The sequence below is a fragment of the Capricornis sumatraensis genome, chromosome 16 (genome assembly GCF_032405125.1).
Source record: "Capricornis sumatraensis isolate serow.1 chromosome 16, serow.2, whole genome shotgun sequence".
Lineage (NCBI taxonomy): Eukaryota > Metazoa > Chordata > Mammalia > Artiodactyla > Bovidae > Capricornis > Capricornis sumatraensis.
Window position 1 is genome coordinate 45,280,674 of NC_091084.1, and position 21,110 is coordinate 45,301,783.

Sequence of the window (21,110 nt, forward strand, 5' to 3'; positions counted from 1 at the left end):
TGTGCAAGTGTGCTCTGAATGGATAAATCACATAAGCGGAGCCTCCCACCTAATAACCTCCCTGCAAAATTGTTATTTGTGTGTGTTCTTTTTCCTATAGAATGTTTCATATACGTTTGATGGAACGGTTCTTGAGGATAGGTGGTTCATCTCTATCCTCCACAGTACCTAAGGCCCTTGTATAACACGATTACTCAGTAAATAGATACGTAATTCAATTGAATTGTCTTTGGTCATGTTTCCCACATATTTTCCCATGATTGCTAGTAAATTTATATGTTTGAAATATTTAGGTGCATTTAATTTGTCCCCTTCTCCCTCATTCCTTGGGAAAAACAATATTTGGTGGTATACTTTCAGAGAAAGCACTAGTGGCTTTATAGTACTTTAACATCTGTTGAGCTCTTTTTCCCATTATACTATATTGTAATGTTTTTCAAACTGAATTGTGGCCATTAGTAGGTCTGCAGGTAGCATTTTGGCTTTAAATGATATAGAGCAGAAATTATGAAAAGACATCTCATGTAGTAAGGGTAAGTATTTTTTGGGTGAAATTTTTAAGTGAATTTATGTATACATATTATGTATGTGTTTATTGCTTCATGATATAAACTTTGTTTCATACTGGAGTCATGGTCAAAAAAGTTTGATTAACATTGCTTTATTGTAATCCTGTGTTATTTTATTTATCATGTAGCATTATGCCAGTACATACAGGCTTCTAAAGCCAGGGATGGTGCCAGCTCTTTCATTTCAAGTACAACTGAAGGTAAAAACAAACTTGAAAACACCCATAGCATTCTGGTGGCTCTTATATAAGTCTCTCTGGCGGCATTTTGTACCCTTTGACATTCTAACTTTCTTATGCCTTTTTCGACCAACAGATTTTTCATATTCCTATCCTTCTAGGTGGTGGGTTCTTTGATTCTTCCTCTTTTCTTCTTAATGTCCTTATTTCTGTCTACTCTTAATGTTTTTAGGAGGAAACAAAGGAGGAATTCAGAAATTTCAAATGATTCTCAACTGACAAATAACTCATTTATCCTGAAAAATCCGCCTTGTATTTTTTCAGAGATCATAGAAATGCATACTTTATTTTTAATTTAAAATAATTTATGCTTCTGTCATGTTTTCAGTTGACTTTTACCAAAGTAAATATTGCTTTTGGGGGGGTGGGAAACAACGATATAATCCTTCATCTTCCCTTGTGTTTTCTCCCCTCTTCTCTCAATAAGATTAACTATTGGATTTGTAGTAATGATTTCATTTTAAACAAAAGCCAAGGTATCTAGCAGTGTCCAGTATTAACCATGCTAAACTTTTCCAGCTTCTTTACTGATCTATAATCTAATAACTATAATGCCTTTCCTGTTCTTAGATGGTTGACATACTAACCCTTTTGCCTTCATTTCTGTACCTTGCTGGACTGCCAAGCTCAGATATTCATAACCCTGTGGTTTCAAGGGACTTTGTGGAGATGATTTGCTCTGTTTTTCTTGCAGGAGAAAATTTTGAGCAGACACCATTGAGACGAACATTCAAGTCTAAGGTCCTTGCACGATATCCTGAGAATGTGGACTGGAATCCCTTTGACCAAGATGCAGTGGGAATGGTTAGTATTTGTTAGCTACAAGTGTGAGATAATTTACAGAGTAATTTACACTAGGATTGTAAGTTCAGACTATGGTAGCTATGATTCCACCAAGGATCAATAACTTCTGAAGATGGGGTAATATGCATGTTGTTCATGATTCTGCATTTTGATCAGTTTATCAAATACTCAGAATATATCAGCTATACCAAAAGTCACAGTGTGCTTCTGTTGAGTCAGACAAGTACTTAGTATTGGGTTAGTGAACTTTTTTTGTGAGATTGAGCTCTTAGTTGCTTATAGCATTGATACTGTATGTTGAGATTTAAATCTTAATTTGTACTGTATATATCTGAGTAATACGGCAGAAATGAATCTTTGTTTTAGTAGAATTTTAGCACCCAGCTGGTGCCAGTGGTAAAGAACCTGCCTGCTAGTGCAGGAGACCATAGAAACATGGGTTCAATCCCTGGGTTGGGAAGATCCTCTGGAGAAGGAAATGGCAACACATTCCATTTTCCAGGGATTCTCCCTGGAAAATCCCATGAACAAAGAAGCCTGGTGGGCTACAGTCCATGGAGTCACAAAGAGTCAGACACGACTGAAGTGACTTAGTACACAGATAAGGCAGCATTTTTAATCTCTAGAAGAATACTACCATGAATAACATTTATTGAGTATTCAACTTATGCTAGGTACTGTGATAAGTACTTGACATGAATTAACTCATTTAATTCTCATAGTACCCCTTACGTGGGCTACCCTGGTGGCTCAGTGGTAAAGAACACATGTACCAATGCAGGAGACGTGAGTTTAATCCCTGGGTTGGAAAGATCCCCTGGGGAAGGAAATGGCAATCCACTCCAGTGTGCTTGCCTGGGAAATCCCATGGATAGAGGAGCCTGGTGGGTTGCAGTCCATGGGGTCGCAATGAGTTGGACACGACCTAGTGACTAAACAGCAAAAAATGAAATCCTTCATGTAGATAATATTAAATAAACACAGACACACATATTTTATGGGTAAGGAAACTAAGATCCAGAGAGGTTAGGTAATGTGTTCAAGTCACATGGCTAAGGAGCTGTTTGAGTAAGCTTAAATACTATTTCCAGAACTCTGCCCTTGACCACATCTTTGTACTTCATTATTTTTTAATAGCTTTGTGAGGATGATTTTGTTTGATGGACACAATAAGCCTGTGAAGTAGGCAGAGTAAACAGTATTATCTTCATTTTACAGGGGAGGAATCTGAGTCTAGAGAGCCTCAAGTGTTTTGACTCCTAGTCTGGTGCTTATTTCCTTTTAACATGGTATATTCTAGAAACATTTAGGCTTTGAGAAGTCAAGTTCAAGAATAATGGAAATACCATAATGTAGCTCCTTGTACTTGTTAACCCAGGCTCCTCAAAGTCCATTTGTATGACTAGGTTGGTGAAAAAGTAGAAAATGACAACTGATTGATTCAGGTCACTTTGATTAGCTGTTCAGTTTCTTTATATAACGCATCTGAGTTAAAGTGAAAAAAGTACATCTTTATCCTGATTATGTCATCTCTTTGCATTATATGAAATGAACATTCCCCCCCCCCCCCCTTTTTTTTCCCTCTGAAAAGAGAAGATTTTGTTGATGACAGAATCTTGTGAACTGGATAGAGTCTAAAACTTGGTTTATTTTTAGGTATGAAGTTGCATCTATCTGGTTTTTAGATATGTTTCTAGCATCATCTCCTAATACATGCTGTCATGCTTGACCACCTACCTAAATTCTCCAAGCTTTCTTTAACCTTGTTTATGCACTTTTTTTGCGTGTGTGCCCATGAAATACCCTTCTTTCTCTTGTCTACCTAATGAGTTCAGGCATAAGCTCATCTCTGAAGCCTTTTCTAATGAAGACTGAGACTGAGTTGTTTTGTGTTCCTCTGGTACTTTGTGTATACTTCTATATAGCCTTGATAACTACAATGTAATTTTAGTTAGTAGTGTGTGTCTTAGAATGGGAGTTCTTTAGGGCAGATAGTTTGCTGTGTGGGACTTGATATTCCAGACACACAGCATAGTAGGTGCTCTTTAAGTGTTAATAAATAAGTAGTGTTGGTGTTCTGAGAAGAGGAATAGCAGTGTGTTCTCACTCGTTATTTTCTTGTTGTCTTTTACAGCTATGCATGCCCAAAGGGCTGGCATTCAAGACCCAGGCTGATCCCAGGGAGCCTCAGTTCCATGCCTTTATCATCACTAGGGAGGATGGCTCTCGGACCTTCGGGTTTGCTCTCACATTTTATGAGGAGGTGACTAGCAAGCAGATCTGCAGTGCAATGCAGACCCTCTACCACATGCACAATGCAGAGTATGATGTCCTCCACGCCCCACTTGGGGATAGCCGAGACCTCAGTGGCATGGAGGATGGTGATGGCACTCCTGGCACCAAGCTGCAGCGCTTCAACTCCTACGACATTAGCCGGGATACACTCTACGTCTCTAAGTGCATCTGCCTCATCACGCCCATGTCCTTCATGAAAGCATGTCGGAGTGTGCTGGAACAGCTTCACCAGGCAGTCACTTCGCCTCAGCCCCCTCCACTGCCCCTTGAGAGCTACATATACAACGTACTATATGAGGTGCCACTCCCACCTCCCGGCCGGTCCTTGAAGTTTTCTGGGGTCTATGGGCCGATCGTCTGCCAGAGACCAAGTACCAATGAGCTTCCCCTGTTCGACTTTCCTGTCAAAGAGGTCTTTGAACTGCTTGGAGTGGAGAATGTCTTTCAGCTTTTTACTTGTGCCCTTCTGGAGTTTCAAATCCTGCTCTACTCACAGCGTAAGTCAGTGCTTACTAGAGGTCTCTTCCTGCCTAGGGCCTCTCTTTTTTTCCAATTCGGGTAACAATGGGGGTGACTGTAAAGGCCAAGGGCTGTTAGAGTTTGAGCAGAATCCAGATCTTTTGCTTTCCATGACTCATCAGCTTTTGTAAATTCCAAGTATGTGAATTTTCAACCAATTGCAAAGAACAAATACAGAATTCCCTATTTAGCATCAACTTAATTAACTTGTGGCGCTAGTGGTAAAGAACCCACCTGCCAAAGCAGGAGACAGAAGTGATATGGGTTTGATCCCTGGGTTGGGAAGACCCCCTGGAGGAGGAAATGGCAACCCACTCCAGTATTCTTGCCTAGAGAATCCCATGGACAGAGGAGCCTGGCAGCCTGTGGTCCATACAGTCCCAAAGAGTCAGATATGACTGAAGTGACTTAGTATGCACACACGCTGGATGGCAAACTAATGGAACATGAGAGGTCTACCATTTCTTATTGACTATCATCATGGCCTTTTGCTGGACTCTGCAGTCTGGGAGGAGAACCCTGCCTCCTAAAGTCTGACTGATGCTGAAAAGAGGAGGCAGGAGTTGATGTTTGTGGGACATACTTTCTAGCAGTTTGTCCTATCATTCTGCAGAGTTGTTTCTGCCCCTTCCTCAGCCTGATGGTAGTGATGACCCTTCATACATTTGAAAAAAATATATTTGAGAAAATGAGAATGTGTTGCTTTTCTCTGTTGTTTGTTATAACTGAATTGTTTTTTATAAATGAGAGGTTAAGTGATTTTGAGTAGCGGATTTGGACAAAACAATAAAGTAGAGCAGAAGGAAAAAATATTTATTAAGGGAGTGAATTGAGTAACATAAAATTCATTCATTCAGAACATATTTACTGAGAGTGTGTTGTGTGCCAGGTGTTATTCTAGGGGCTAGAAATTCAGGGTGGACAAAATAGATAAACATTCCTGCTATAATAGAACTTACATTTTAGTGGGAAAGAGGTGATTTTTGCTTGCTTGGCAAAGATTAGGCCTCTCTCAGTGATCCATGTTAATGTTTGTGGGAAAAGTTTTCCAGTCAAAGAGCACAAAAAATAGAAAGGTTCTGAGACAAAAATGTAGTTGATATGTCCAGGAACAGTGAGGGTGCCTGATGGATATAATGGTGTGAGAGAGCAGGCGCTTAATAGCAGATGGTGTTAGAGACTTAACAGGAGGCCAAATTGTAGAGTCCTGTAGGCCATTGTAAGGACTTTGTTACTCTGAGATGTTTAGTCATTAGAGGTTTGAAGATTTTTGACTTTTTATTTTGAAATCATTCCCAGCTTATAGAAGAGTTGTAAGAAATGTTCAAAGAGCTCTTGTGTACTCTGCCACAATTCACCAACTGTTAACATTTGGGTGCATTGTTTTATCATTCCCTCTGTATCTCTGTATGTGTGTGAACATAAATGAACCATTGAGAGTCACTGTAGATCCCATGTTCCTTGACTCCTTAGTACTTCAGCTTTTATTTTGTAAGAACAAGAACATTTTTTAATATAGCCATAATATGATTAATAAATTTAGAAAATTTAACATTAACAAAATAATAATACTGTATTCAGGTTTCATTTACCACTGTCCAATAATGTCCTTTATGATAAATTTTTAAAAATTGAGGGATAGTTGATACACTATTATGTAAGTTTCAGGCGTACACCATAGTGATTCATGATTTTTAAGGGTTATATTCCAGTTGTAGTTGTTATAAAATATTGTCAGAGAATACAGACAATATTCCCTGTGTTCCCTGCACTGTACAATAGGTCATTGTAGCTTATTTTATACATAATAGTTTTTACCTCTCATTTGTCTGTTCTATGAGTCTGTTTCTTTTTTGTTATAACCTAGTTTAATTTCTTAGACTCCACATAAAAGTGAATGATAATTAAAAAAAAAAATTCCTGGTTCAGAATTTTAGTCCAGTAACATATGTAGTATGCATATTGCTTTTAGTAGTCAATTCTTCATGTCTCTTATGACTGACATTTTTGTAGAGTACAGGCAAGGTATTTTGTAAAATGAACCTCCATTTGGGTTTTTCTTCTCATGTTTCCTTCTGGCTAGATTCAGGTTATACATTTTTGGCTGTGATATCACAGAAGTGATGTAGTGGTTCTCTCAGTGCATTATATCAAGAGGCACATCATGTCTATTTTTATCACAGGAGGCACATGATGTTCGCTTGTCCCATTTTTGATAATGTTAATTTGATCACTTGGTTAAGGTGATGTCTGCTGAATTTCTTAACTGAACATTATCATTTTTAACCTTTGTAATTAATAACTAATTTGTGAGTTGATACTTTGAAACCCTATAAATTTATTGTTGCTGTTCAAAGTTTTACCTAATAGCTTTAGCATCCTTTGATAATTCTAGTCTGAATTAGTTACCAGGCTGTGAGGAAGAACATTTCATTCTCCCTTGTTTATTATTGTATGGACTCATAGATTTTTATTTTATTCAGTAGGTTATATGGTCCATTACTATAATTAATTTTTTTTATTTTGAGGTCAAATTGTCCCAGATCTGGTCCATGGGCAAAGTCTGAATAATGTTGGTTAGGAGACCATTGTAATAATCCAAGTGAGACACTATGTTGTCTCTTCACTAAGGAGGTAACAGCAAAGTGGTGTGAAATGGTTGGATTCTGGATATGATTTGAAGTAATAGAGACTGTGGTGAATTGAATAGCATATACCCCATCTAAAATGGACAGCCAGTAGTTAGCTCCAGTTAATTCCTTTGGAAATCCTGGCCTGATGTTTCTAGATCTTCCAGTTTTTCACGAGGACCCTATGGGGTGGCACAGAGTCGGACACGACTGAAGCGACTTAGCAGCAGCAGCAGCAACAGTGTTCTTGTTAAACGCTGCAGAACAAACAAGAAAAGCCTCTGTTGACTGAGTGTGGTTCCTGAGGCTTCACTTTGCAACTTGTTTTAAATAATGATGTTTCAGACTCCTGTCTCTGGCTGATGTATAGACTTGTGTAAGTCTTGTTGCTTTTTTAGTTACTGTTTCTTGACTGCTCAGTTGCTCAGTCGTGTCAGACTCTGCAGCCCCATGGACTGTAGCCTGCCAGGGTACTCTGTCCATGGGATTCTCTAGGCAAGAATACTGGAGTGGGTTGCCATGCCCTCCTCTAGGGGATCTTCTTGACCTAGGGCTGGAACCCGTGTCTCCTGCATTGGCAGGCAGATTCTTTACCACTAGTGCCACCTGGGAAGCCCATGTTTCTTGACTTAAACTGGGTGAAACAGCTGACACTGAAAAACATGGGTTTGAATTACATGGATCCACTTATATGTGGATTTTTTTCAATAAATATGTACTATAAGAATGAACAATCCATGGTTGTTTGAATCCTTGGATGTGGAACTGTAGATAGAGAGTGAAGTGAAGTGAAAGTCGCTCGGTCATGTCTGACTCTTTGCAACCCCATGGACTGTAGAGTCCATGGGATTCTCCAGACCAGAATGCTGAAGTGGGTAGCTGTTCCCTTCTCCAGGGGATCGTCTCAGCCCAGGGATTGAACCCAGGTCTCCTTCATTGCAGGCAGCTTCTTTACCAGCTGAGCCACCAGGGAAGCAGAGGGCCACCTGTAAATGTTTGAGAAGATGAAGTTTTAGTCATCAGTTTTTAATTATTGCATTACTAGTTAAATAAAAAAAAAACAAAAACTATTTCCAGGTCATGCTTAGGCAGGAACAACGTGTAAGCTGCTCCAGAGTTTTATTGGTGACCACACAGGATGCTTTGCTAAAACTTCTCTATCTAGTTGATGCATATCAGCTTCTGCTCACTTCCTACTCATTTGTCTTCATTTTCTGGAAAGCTTTTTGTTAGTTATAACTCCGTTAAGCTGGGATTTGCTTAAATGGTGGGCTGAGTTTTTAGTGCATAAAGCTGTTTAACCCCTGTGAAAACTCACTCATTTGAAATCAACTGTTCCAGGAGGATATTACTCATATGGTTTTAAAATTTTTGTTCCTACTTTGTCCTTAAGTATCTGAAACCATCATACCATTTGTAAATAGTAACTTGTTAAATTTTGATTTTAATAAATCTATTGTATTGGCTTTGCTTATTTTAAAAATAAAACTCCAAAAACTAAAAGAAAAACAAGTCTAGAAATTGCATCCTGAAGAAAAGTTAAACTTTGAACATAAGCCTTCTCTTCCAAGCTATGCTCTCTGACCTAGAATAGGCTTTTGAGTAATGAAAATCAGTCTTCTGAGTCTGTCAAGTTCTAGGGAAGGTTTTTATCAAAGTGTTAAAATGACACTTTCATACTGTTTCCATTCAGGCTAGGTTGTCAGGTTGGGGGCAGACTTGGCTAAGGGTAGAAAACCAGCTTCTGCTTGGTTGGTGGTTCTTTGGTCTTGATCTTGACTGCAAAGTTCACATCAGCTCTTTAGAGAATGCAGACGCATGTAAGCGGTAAATGAGGTGTTTGGCATTCATGCTGAATAGAAACCAGACCACAGTTCCTTTTTTTTTGTTCTAGTTCTCTACCCTCTTTCTACTTAAGAGAATCTACTTAACCTTCTCATTTAGTATTTAGAGCAAGGTGCCATTTATGATTTCTATTGTATTCATATTAAATGTTATAATGAGTATGGACCTGTGTGTGGGGGGGAATGTATACTTCAGCATGTGATCCACTGAGGTTTCTGGGTTGTCTCTTTGATTCCCATAAGGAAATCATGCTCTGAGCACCCTTGCTGAAGTTTATACTGTTCTTTCTACATGTGGAATTGTATTAAAAATTTTAAATTACTATTGGAGAAGCAGATGCCTTGTTTTTGACTGGTTTGTGTGTATGTGTTTATTTTTTTGACCTAGATTACCAGCGACTGATGACTGTGGCGGAGACAATTACAGCCCTCATGTTTCCTTTCCAGTGGCAGCATGTCTATGTTCCTATTCTCCCGGCTTCTCTCCTACATTTCTTAGATGCTCCTGTCCCATACTTGATGGGCTTGCATTCCAATGGCTTGGATGACCGGTCAAAACTGGAGCTGCCTCAAGAGGTAAGAGAAACGTGGAGCTTGGGTGCTGATGCCTGTGGCCCTGATACAGGATTTGGGAGAGAAGGGCTTTGGGATGAGTCCAGGGTGGTTATCGCCAAGTTCATTTTCTTTTTGGAGAACATAAATAACTTTCCAGGAAAAAAGTAAAAATAATGAACATTGAGCTCAATTTATATCATTCCAGAAACACTTGTTTATCACCTGACATAACATTTATTGTAATCTCTGTGTTTATACTGTTGTGAACTGCCTTTTTCATGCACAATTTTTCAAACACAGGATTTTATGTATTTATAAGACATTTATTAGAAAATCTTATTATGTAAAATTTTAAATTTACATGGAAGAGGAGCTTAGTGAATCTGTTTTCAATACTTAGATTCAACATATGAAGTATGAGAATGGTCTGTTGGTCATTTCTATTGTTTCAAATACTAAAATAACTGATTAAAAATAAGTATTTATTTATTTAGTACTTCATTCTAAAATAAATTTAAAGCACCATTAGAAATAAGATTGTTCACTGTTTATTTTCCTAGAACTACAGGTAAAACTCGTCTACCTCTTTTGGTCATTTCGTGGCTGGTATGAAACTAGCTGGGGGAATTGGGCTTTACTACTCTGAATTTCATAGTCAGTGGAAAGGCCTGGGAAGAACACTTTGGAGTATTCACACAATGGTGTCATCCCTCTACCAGTGATTTTTTGGGGGAAGATTTTTATGTACAGCTGAGGAATATGAGTGAAAGGACCTCCAAAGAAGAGACCATTCTCATGGAATTGGGTCTGAGCAGCCTCATGTTGTTGGGCATGTCTGGGTAGCCACGGTGATGAACAATCCTGATAATTAGATCATACCTGTAATATTTAAATTATATTCAGATGCATCTCTTTTTCTCTGTCCTTTGGTTTTAGAATCTAAATGTCTTCTTTGTAGTTTTTGCTCTTCTGCCTCCTTTGCTTCTTTGATTCTATAGTGCTTTGTGCTTTTTGGGGTGGGACAAGATGAATTAAGAAAGAAAAGATCTAAATGATGTCAGCTTAAAAAAAATTCAGAAGTCTGCAAAAAGAACAGAGTTTATTTGGGGACTTAAAATTTGCAGTTGGGGAGAATCAGATTTGGTAGCCCTGAAAGAGTGTTCCAAGGAAAAGAAAGAGTCAGGGACTTATAAGGACAAAAGACCATGAAGTTGTTAAAAGTTGCCCTGTGAGAGTTGTGATCGACTCTAACCTAAGTCAGAATATTTGTCCTTAAGAAATCGCAAGTTATTTTATGGTAGGGGTCCTATAAATATATAGACTGTCACAAATTGTTTAAGGGTAAGGGCGTTTTAGTATCTTGAGTTTTTGGAGGTGTTCTGGGTAACTTCATCAGGCTAAAAGGTCTGAATCCATCCAGCCTGAGTCGTGCAAACATACTTCCTTAGTGGCCTCCTGGCTCCATTTTAGAGATCTCTTTTAGCAATACTGACTCCATTTTGACTTTCACAATGATGGAGAAAACCATTGCATTTTGGGGTATTGGGTTTTTATATGTATTTGTCTACTAAAATGCCTAAAGAGTAGATATCAAAGATTGGAGTGTGGAGAGCTTTTTGTTGTTGCTTTAAATGATTGTATATTTAATATTGACACTTCTTTCTGGTAAACCTAACTATAATTTTGTAAAAGTCAAATAAGAATAACAGTAGAAATGATTGAAGATAGAAAGGCAAAGAGGCATGCATAATCTAATAAATAGGTCACTAGGCAAGAAGCCAGATTTGTTTTATTTTCATCTTTGGCATCAGCTGGCTGTACACTTGCGGTCAAGTTCTATTTCCTGTAGGGTCTCTCAGTATCATTCTGTGTGGGCTTTGTGTATGTGGGTATGTGAAGAGGCTGCTGGGAGACCAGCAGTTTTCTTAACAGGACTGTTTGAGAAACTGTGGGTTGTTTGAGAAACCCAGAATCTCACTCTGTTCCGGGATGTTGGAGCCTCCACTTTTGCATCCAGCCTGCTGGACCTTTTGAACTCTCTTGTACGCCACTGTTGCTGCATCTGTTGTACTCTGCCTCTCCTTGTGGTCCCGTTGAGAAGGAGTGGCAGGTTGGAGAATACCTGTGTGTACTTTATAGGCAGTTCTAGGGTTTCAGAGTCCCACTTCATCCAGCCAGTCCCTCTGAAGATCATGTGTTTGTGGGGATAGTTACACAGCTGGATATTTTCTACCTTAATTTTTAGCAGATGACCTCTGGGGTATCTGAGTCTGTGTAAGTCCCCCTGGTAAACTTTAGGCTGGTAAAGAACGAGGGAGTTTCTCAAGGAGTAAAGCATCATCAAAGATACACATAATAAATGGAGAGTGATAATATTTTTGAAAGATAATTTTAGGATGTCTCAGAGATGATACATTTATAGTTTCAAATTCTAACAGTGCACAGAAGTATAAAGTAAAAAATTACCTCAGATTTTACCACCCAGAGATAACTAAGGCTGGGAAATTCACTTAGGCCTTTGTAAGTGGGCATCGTTAGGGTATTGGGGCTGGGCACACTTGATGTATAAAAGGGACTTTATCCAGAGGCATAAAGAGTGTACATTCCCTAACCTCCCCAAGTCAGAATTCATCAGTTGCTGCCCCATCTTTGGGCATCGAAGTCTGTGAAAAGCCCTTTGTTTCTTTTTACACCAACACATGAGCTCAGCTGGCCCCGAGCAAGTGAGAATGCTGTGCCGCTTTTGTGAAGCTTTCTTTGTCCTGTGCTGCTTTTTTGGGTTTCATTGTCTGAGCACAGGAAGGAGGCAGTTCCTCCACAACTGTGTCGGGGGAGGGGGTGTTCTTTCTTTCTGTCTTGGGTCGCTGTTTCTTTCCTTCTTTCTCAGGATACTTTGTCAGTAGCTTTTCCCCAGTAATCTGTTGAGACTAACCAGTGAGGCTGTCTGTGATTTGGTGCTAGGAACTCAGGGCTGGGAAAGACCAATGTGACCTTTTGCAGGAAGGGATTTGGGAAACTTCTGTGGTTTGGGATATCTATGTGATCACTGCCCCAGAGTAGCTAAGTCTTCCCATAGCCTCTCCTGATGAGACAGAAGGTTAATGGAAGAAAACTGATCACTTGGGTTCAGTGCCTCTTCCAGGCTGCTTCTTGTCCCTCAAGCTGTTTGTAGGAGTTGGCCTCTTTTCACATAAGGAAAGGGGTTTAAGGTAGATTTCAAGTTATTTCTGTTTGTCAGAGCCCTCTGTGTCCTGACAGGAAAGAGCATGAAGCTCTTGTGTTAGTCTGGTAGCTGAATGGCCTTCTTTTCATTTTGCCTTCTTATCCCTACCGGCCTCAGCCCAGCTCTGTGAAGAATGGCTAGTAGTGTTGTCTCAGAGGCTCCTGTCTTAACCTCCGAAGTGCGCCTGAGCTGCTTTCTTTTCTCCAGCCGCCTCTGCTCAGGAGTATCTGCAATATGTGGATACAGCATTTGGAGTTTATCAGATTCTTCACAGATGTTCTGTGTTTGGTCAAGAGCAGTGGGAGAAACGGCAGCCAAGCATTGTTGAGTGGATGTAGTTGTGTTTAGCTGCCTCTGTGTTTCCTATTGAATAAACTGTTTTTTCCCCCCTCTAAAGAGAGGAGAACCAAGAGGATAAATAATTGCACTGTGTGCCTCTGAGGGGAGAGGTCACAGTGCTTACTTTCGTTAGCTATATGGACAGGGCTTGTGAGGCAGGTGATTTTCAAGACTAGATGATTTAATTCTGTCTTTACTGTATTTTTTAATTGCTTGATCCAAAGGCATTTATGATTTTAAAATCTTAAAGGAATAAATGTAAAAGTAGGTGTTATTTTTAGATGTTAAACAGGTATTAGCTCTTTAACAAGCAAGGAAGGGTTCAAAGTTGTTTTCTAGTGGAGGAACTCTGGAAAGTGGAATTTAAAGTGATTCTTCTAATTTTTGAATCTTGGTTATGGGAAAGTTCTCTTTAGTTATGGATTTGTTAATGGAGTAATTTATACACTCAGCAAATGTGTATTGAATGAATGCATACATGGCACATGGACATGTTAAAACATGCAGTTTTCATAGATTGAAAGTCTGTGAAATAGTTAGATAAAGCTGGACTTAACATATGGTCTTCCTACCTCCTAGAATATAAGACTTACTGATACAGGGATAAATAGCAGAAACAGTGGAACAGCATTTTGATACATAATAATACATATCATGCCAAAGAACTTTTTAGTAATGGAGCTGGAAAAATTGCTTGTCCATAGGAAAAAAAGATTCTTACCTTAATCGGATAACAAAGTCAACTTGAGATGGAATAAGCATTTAAATGTCAAAAGCAAAAATTTAAATCTTCTAAAAGAAAACGTTAGTACAATCTTGATCTCAGGGTAGGGACTTTGTGAACAAGATGAAGAAAACACTTTCCATAAAATAAAAGATTGACAAATTTGATTTTTTTAATTAAGAAAAAGACATTTTAAAATGAAAAGATAAAAGCTAGGAGAAGATATGTGTAGGACACATACATCCTTTAAAGAGTTAGCATCAAGAGATTATAAATAACTTTTGGAAATCGGTAAGAAGATGAGCAACCCAATAGATAAATGGGCTAAACATATGAAGAGGGATTGCATGAAAAATACACATTTCTTGTAATCAGGATCTTTGTAGCTCAGTCGGTAAAGAATTTGCCTGCAGTGCAGGAGACCCGGGTTCCATCCCTAGGTTGGGAAGATCCCCTGGAGAAGGAAATGGCAACCCACTCCAGTATCCTTGCCTGGAAAATCTCATGGACAGAGGAACCTGGTGGATTGCAGTCCATGGGGTCGCAAAGAGTCGGGCACGACTGAGCGAGAGGGATTGCATAAAAAATACACATTTCTTGTAATCAGGAAAGTGTGAATTAAATGTACCCACTCAAGTGGAAACAATGGAAACAGTATCTGACTTTATTTTCTTGTGCTCAAAATCGCTGCAAGTGGTGACTGCAGCCATGGAATTAAAAGATGCTCCTTGGAAGAAAAGCTATGACCAACCTAGATAGCATATTAAAAAGCAGAGACATAACTTTACTGACAAAGGTCCATCTAGTCAAAGCTGTGGTTTTTCCAGTAGTCATGTATGGATATGAGAGTTGAACCATAAAGAAAGCTGAGCACCAAAGGATGGATGTTTTTGAACTATGGTGCTAGAGAAGACTCGAGAGTCCCTTGGACTGCAAAGAGGTCAAACCCTAAAATCCTAAAGGAAGTCAGTCCTAAATATTCATTGAAAGGACTGATGCTGAAGCTCCAATACTTTGGCCACCTGATGTGAAGAACTGACTTATTGGAAAAACCCTGATGCTGGGAAAGATTGAAGCCAGGAGAAGAAGGGGACAACAGAGGATGAAATGGTTGGATGGCATCACTGACTTGATGGACATGAGTTTGAGCAAGCTCCAGGAGTTGATGATGGACAGGGAAGCCTGGTGTGCTGCAGTCCATAGGGTCTCAAAGAGTTGGACACGACTGAGCGACTAAGCTGAACTTAAGTGGGTATATTAAGAAATCTGATGATACCAAGTTTTGGAAAATATTTGGATTATTAGTAGGATCACTGTAGATTGTTGGCAAAAATGTAAATTGTTATAAGCACTTTGGAACTCAGCTAGGACTTATCTTGTAAAATTGAATATTTGCATACCTTATGACATAGCAGTTTCACTCTTAGGATATAACCAAGAGAAGATCTTGCACATGTGTCCAAGCAAAAATGTATAAAAGTGTAAAAGCAATACACAGAAAGCTAGTTGAAGGCCTTTTGATGAGAAGATTGATAAATTGTTATATATACACACAGTGAAATATTGTATAAGAGTGAAAATGAATAATGAGTAGTTACATAAAACAAAATGGGTGATTGTTAGTAACTTAATGTTGAGTGAAGAAAAGTAGTACCACAAGACTACTTAAAGGACAGTGATCCTTTTACAGAATTTAAAAACAAGCAAAAAATCTAAAGGCATATATACATATGTGATAAATGAAAAAAGGCAAAAAGATAACAAACATAGAATTCAGGATAGTGATTACCTGGGGGTGAAACTGTGTAGGTTGGGGAGAAGTACATTGGTAGATAAAAATACTGGTAATTTCTAGTTTCTGGGTTGGACTGGTTAAAAAAAAATAATGTCTTTAAGATTGTTCCCAGAAAGTTGTCAACTTACATTCCCAGTAATAGTCTTTGTTTCCTAGTAACTTTGCCAGCGTTGGACACTGTAAATCTTTTACCTTTTTGCTAACCTAGTAGGTAAAAAATATTTTGTTTGCATTTCTTGGTTTATTAGTAAAACTGAACATCTTTTCATATATTTGAAATTAACAGAAGCTTCTTCTGTTTACCTTTCATAGCCATTTTCCAGCTGGGTGAATTAGCTTTATCTCAATAATTTCTTTGAATATTAATCTTTTACATGTTATGTATGACAATTATTATTTCCCAGATTATTAAAAAAGTTTTTTTAATGGCAGTATTTATACAAAGTTTTTAACCTTGTATAAAGTTTAAAGCTTCCCTCATAGCTCAGTTGGTAAAGAATCTGCCTGCAATGCAGGAGACCTGGGTTTGATTCCTGGGTTGGAAAAATCCCCTGGAAAAGGAAATGGCAACCCACTCCATTATTCTTACCTGGAGAATTCCATGGACAGAGGAGCCTTGTAGGCTACAGTCCATGGGGTCATAAGAGTCAGACACGACTTAGCAACTAAACCACCATCAGCACCACCACCACCAAAGTTTAAAAAGCCCAACTCTCTACCCTAAGGCTTAATAGTAATCATTTATATTTTCTTTTAATACTTTTGTGAATGTTTTCATATTTTTTCACTTTTTGTTATGGAAAATGTTGAACATATGTAAAAATAGAGAGGCTAACATCCATCATTGCACAGTAATCATCAACTCGAGAGGCTAACATCCATCATTGCACAGTAATCATCAACTCATGGCCATTCTTCTTTCTGTATCCTCCACCCTTCCATCATTTACCCTACTGGATGAACCCTACTGGATTATTTTGAAACAAATCTCACACAACATTATTGTGTCATCATATATTTCATCTGTGTCTCTAAAAGGTAGAAATTCTTTTTTATGACATAAAGTGGCTTTATTTATATTTAAATCGTCAGTCTATCTCAAATTTGTTTTTGAGTATGGTATTATACTTTTAACATTTCTAAATGTCCATTTGTCCTCAAAACATTTATTGAACGATCCATCCACAATAGATTGGTCTATTCAAGACTATTCTTTTCCAACAGATTATTGTTTTACATTTGTATTAGAATCCAGCAAGGCAGTTCAGTTCAGTTGCACAGTTGTGTCTGACTCTTTGTGACCCCATGGACTGCAGCACGCCGGGCCTCCCTGTCCATCACCAACTCTTAGAGCTTGCTCAAACTCATATCCATTGAGTCAGTGATGCCATCCAACCATCTCATCCTCTGTTGTCCCTTCTCCTCCTGCCTTCAATCATTCCTAGCATCACGGTCTTTTCAAATGGGTCAGCTCTGTGCATAGGTGGCCCAAGTACTAGAGCTTGAGCTTCAGCATCAGTCCTTCCAGTGAATATTCAGGACTGATTTTCTTTAGGATGGACTGGTTGGATCTCCTTGTTGTCCAAGGGACTCTCAAGAGTCTTCTCCAGCACCACAATTCAAAAGCATCAATTCTTCAGCACTTAGCTTTCTTTATAGTCCAACTCTCACATCTGTGCATGTCTACTGGTAAAACCAAAGCTTTGACTAGACGGACCTTTGTTGGAAAGTAATGTCTCTGCTTTTGAATATGCTATCTAGGTTGGTCATAACTTTCCTTCCAAGGAGCAAGCATCTTTTAATTTCATGACTGCAGTCACCATCTGCAGTGATTTTGGAGCCCAAGAAAAGAAAGTCTGTCACTGTTTCCATTGTTTCCCTATCTATTTGCCATGAAGTGATGGGATCAGATGCCATGATCTTAGTTTTCTGAATGTTGAGTTTTGAACCAAATTTTTCACTCTCCTCTTTCTCTTTCATCAAGAGGCTCTTTAGTTCTTTGCTTTCTGCCATAAGTGTGGCCTCAGAATTGGCTATTTTTTTCTTTTATTTTTATGGGTAAGATTCAGTCAGTTCATCAGATATGCCCTTCAAAAAAGTAAAAATATTTCTGGGATTTAAAACCATTTTACATTAAATTTATAAATGTGGAGATAATTAGCATCTTTTCATTATGGAATTTTCCTATTTAATAATATATAGTGTGTACTTGTGTGTATATTCATTTATTGAAATTTTATATTCCGCAGTGATAATAACAGTGTCGATTGACATTTATTGTATACTAACACTGTCCTAAATCCTTGATGTTGGTTGTCTCTTTATCCTTGTTATAACAAATGCTTAATTAAGCACATAATAATACTCTGCAGTGAAGCAAATGACAATTGTCTTGGCAATTGGTTCATGGTTATAAGATAAATATACAAAGGTACTTGGCAACTGGTTCATGTTTATAAGATAAATATACAAAGATAGAAGACTTTTCTAATTTATAGCTGCATTACTCAAAAATTCCAGCATGGTTGAGAACTATGAAATATTTAAGTTAAACTGAACAAGAAATGTATAAGACCTCTTAGGAGAAGAGTGGATGTCTTGGCAATTGGTTCATGGTTATAAGATAAATATACAAAGATAGAAGACTTTTCTAATTTATAGCTGCATTACTCAAGAATTCCAACATGGTTGAGAACTATGAAATAGTTAAACTGAACAAGAAACATATAAGACCTCTCAGGAGAAGAGAGGATGGGTAAGAGCTTGAGGGTACGACTTAAGTCAGGCTAGCTGAGTTCAGATCCCGGCTGTACTACTTACTGGCTGTGTGACTTTGGACAAGTTACTTAACCTCTCTGTGTCAGTTTGTCTGTAAAATAAGGATAACTATTGCCAGGTTGCTTTTTGTTTATCTAGATTACCTACCTCCCCAGCAGTGTATGAAAGTACTGTTTCTCTGTATCCTCTCAGAAGCAGTCTTAAAAACAGAAGAAAGCACAGAAATCAAGACCAGCCATCAAATCTTACAAATCAGGAATGAGGCTCAGAAGGGAATACTGGCATGCTCAGGGCCATATAGGGAGATAGTGACAGAGTCAGATCTGGGACCCAGACTTTCTGACACTCTCCTAGTATTCTTTCTACTGTTGTAAGGATTTGTGAGTTCAATAAATATTCTATGAGCATTTACTATGAGAATTTGGTGCTAGATGCTAAGCATCTATGTACTTATGTAATCCTTATCACTAAGATAAGTATTTTTATCTTCATTTTATAACTGAGGAAACAGAGTTTCATAACTTTCCCAAGATCCCAAGACTGGAAAGCATCAGGGCAGGATTGGAACTCAGGTCAACCTCCTTCCACCCCGTCTTTATGCCACACCTAATTTATGCCCATTGCAGATGTTTGCTCTTTCCTCTCTTCATAATTCCTCTAAATAACTCTGGAGTTGTTCACAGTCCTCCTCCTGTTTTGACTACCAGGCTAACCTCTGCTTTGTGGACATTGACAACCACTTCATTGAGTTACCAGAGGACTTGCCTCAGTTTCCCAACAAATTGGAGTTTGTCCAGGAAGTCTCTGAGATTCTCATGGCATTTGGCATTCCCCCTGAAGGAAACCTTCACTGTAGCGAGAGCGCTTCCAAGCTGAAGAGGCTCCGGGCCTCTGAGCTCGTCTCTGACAAGAGGAATGGAAATATTGCAGGCTCCCCTTTACATTCCTATGAGTTCCTCAAGGAGAATGAAACTATCGCCCGCCTGCAGGCCTTGGTCAAGAGGACTGGGGTGAGCCTGGAGAAGGTAAGATGTTGTATATGGGTCTGAGCTAAGGTGTCAAATAAAGTATAGGGTAAGAAAGTACCCAGTTCAGGGCAGTGCATACCTGTGAATAGTGAAAGGATGCTCTGTGTGGAAGACCCTGGATTTGGCTCTGGCAAACATGATCCCCCATGTGAATGCTACTTGAATCTAAATCTGGGTAGCTTTTCACTTTGGACATCAAGGAGAAACTGCTGTCATTCTCTAAACACTGCAGCAGAGAGACTTAGAGGGATGACGGTGGTAGTCTGAGTTTGGGCCTCTTTCAGATCCATTGCCATGTGAATGTCATAGCAACCTGGAGCACATAGAGCAGGAATTGTTGACTTAGAGAGCCTGAGTGTTTTGCTTAAGATTAAATGCCTCTGTGTGGTTGACTTGAAGTTAGAACCTGGTCCTCTTGAATTCTAGTCCTCTGCTCTTCCTGGGGATGTATTAGCTTTCCATTGCCTGACTTTGAGGAGACTGTCTGCTTTCTGTAGTTGTTTACTCATCTCTTCACCCTCTGCATTCTCACTGTTATATCACTTTCTTAAATTACATATAAACAAAATAGGATAATCATTTTGTTGGGCTTTTTCTTTTTCTTTTTTTTAGTGCAGTGTGAAATGTCATTTTCCTGGTTTGTTAGTAGTGCAGATATTAAAAAAGAAAAATAATGGCCAGTTAAAGAAGAGCAGAGAAATATTTAGAGAGGTTTACAAGGTTGAAAGAGACCAATAAGGAAAAATTTTTAGGGAGAAAGGGAACGTAAATATGGGGGAGAAAAAGAGATGAAAGGAGAATGAGAGGCTGACCTAGGTGCTTTACATTATCATTTTCTTGTTGCCTTCCCAAATTCCTTCTTTCCTGACCCTTGAGATAACTAGTGCCTTTTCTTCTAATGCTATTTCTCTGCCTGTAATGAGTTTCTCTCCACTTTCATTGAGTTCCTGGATTCCTGCAAGTGGAACACCCTCATTTATCTCTTCTTCATGTCAGAATTCCTTTCTTTTTTTCCCCCCCATTTTTTCTCTTTTGAGTGACTCTTGTGGGGAAAAAAGGATAAGTTGCCTTTCTTTGGGATAAAAAGAAAAACTCGGGTGTTCTCAACTGTTTTGTTTTGTTTTGTTTTTGTAGCTGGAAGTGCGTGAAGACCCCAGTAGCAATAAGGATCTCAAAGTTCAGTGTGATGAAGAAGAACTCAGGATTTACCAGCTAAACATTCAGATCCGGGAAGTTTTTGCAAATCGTTTCACTCAGATGTTTGCAGATTATGAGGTGTTTGTCATTCAGCCCAGCCAGGATAAGGAATCCTGGTTTACCAACAGAGAACAGATGCAAAATTTTGATAAAGTAAGTATTAATATAGTCCTGCTGGGGAGGTGGTAAGAAATGAGAACATTTAAAGATGTGACTGAATATGAGTTTTTCTTCCATAACACGTGCTGGAAACAAGTTCTCGGTCCTTCTGATGTTGGTAAAATGTTTGGTTGCTTTAGAGCAGAGTGCTGGTTATTGGCTATCAGGTGATTTACCTTCAGTCAGAGCTCTGTTAGGCAAAGATGCACATGCAGGTTGAACATTAGGATTCTGGGAACGTTGATTGCCACAGTAGGTTACCTGAGTAAGTTTAGGCCAATGTGTCAAAGTTGCAGGATATTTGAAATATATAAATTTTTTAAAATGATGAGGTTTTGTGCTTTGCTTTTTATAAAGACCTGGGAAGCCTCAGAGAACAATTAACCTACTGAATCTCATGGGTATGTAGGCT

The 21,110-nt window shown here is 38.7% G+C and overlaps 1 protein-coding gene across 1 annotated transcript in view; it reads left to right on the forward strand.

Annotated features, from left to right (window-relative positions):
• Positions 1–1,519: 1,519 nt before the first annotated feature.
• Positions 1,520–21,110, forward strand: part of DENND5A (DENN domain containing 5A) — a 49,939-nt gene continuing 30,348 nt past the window's right edge. The window contains exons 1-5 of the mRNA XM_068989167.1: positions 1,520–1,612; positions 3,747–4,404; positions 9,289–9,476; positions 19,022–19,339; positions 20,477–20,692. Coding sequence (XP_068845268.1) covers positions 1,610–1,612; positions 3,747–4,404; positions 9,289–9,476; positions 19,022–19,339; positions 20,477–20,692 — 1,383 coding nt within the window. The 5' untranslated portion in view covers positions 1,520–1,609. The remainder of the gene's footprint in view (positions 1,613–3,746; positions 4,405–9,288; positions 9,477–19,021; positions 19,340–20,476; positions 20,693–21,110) is intronic.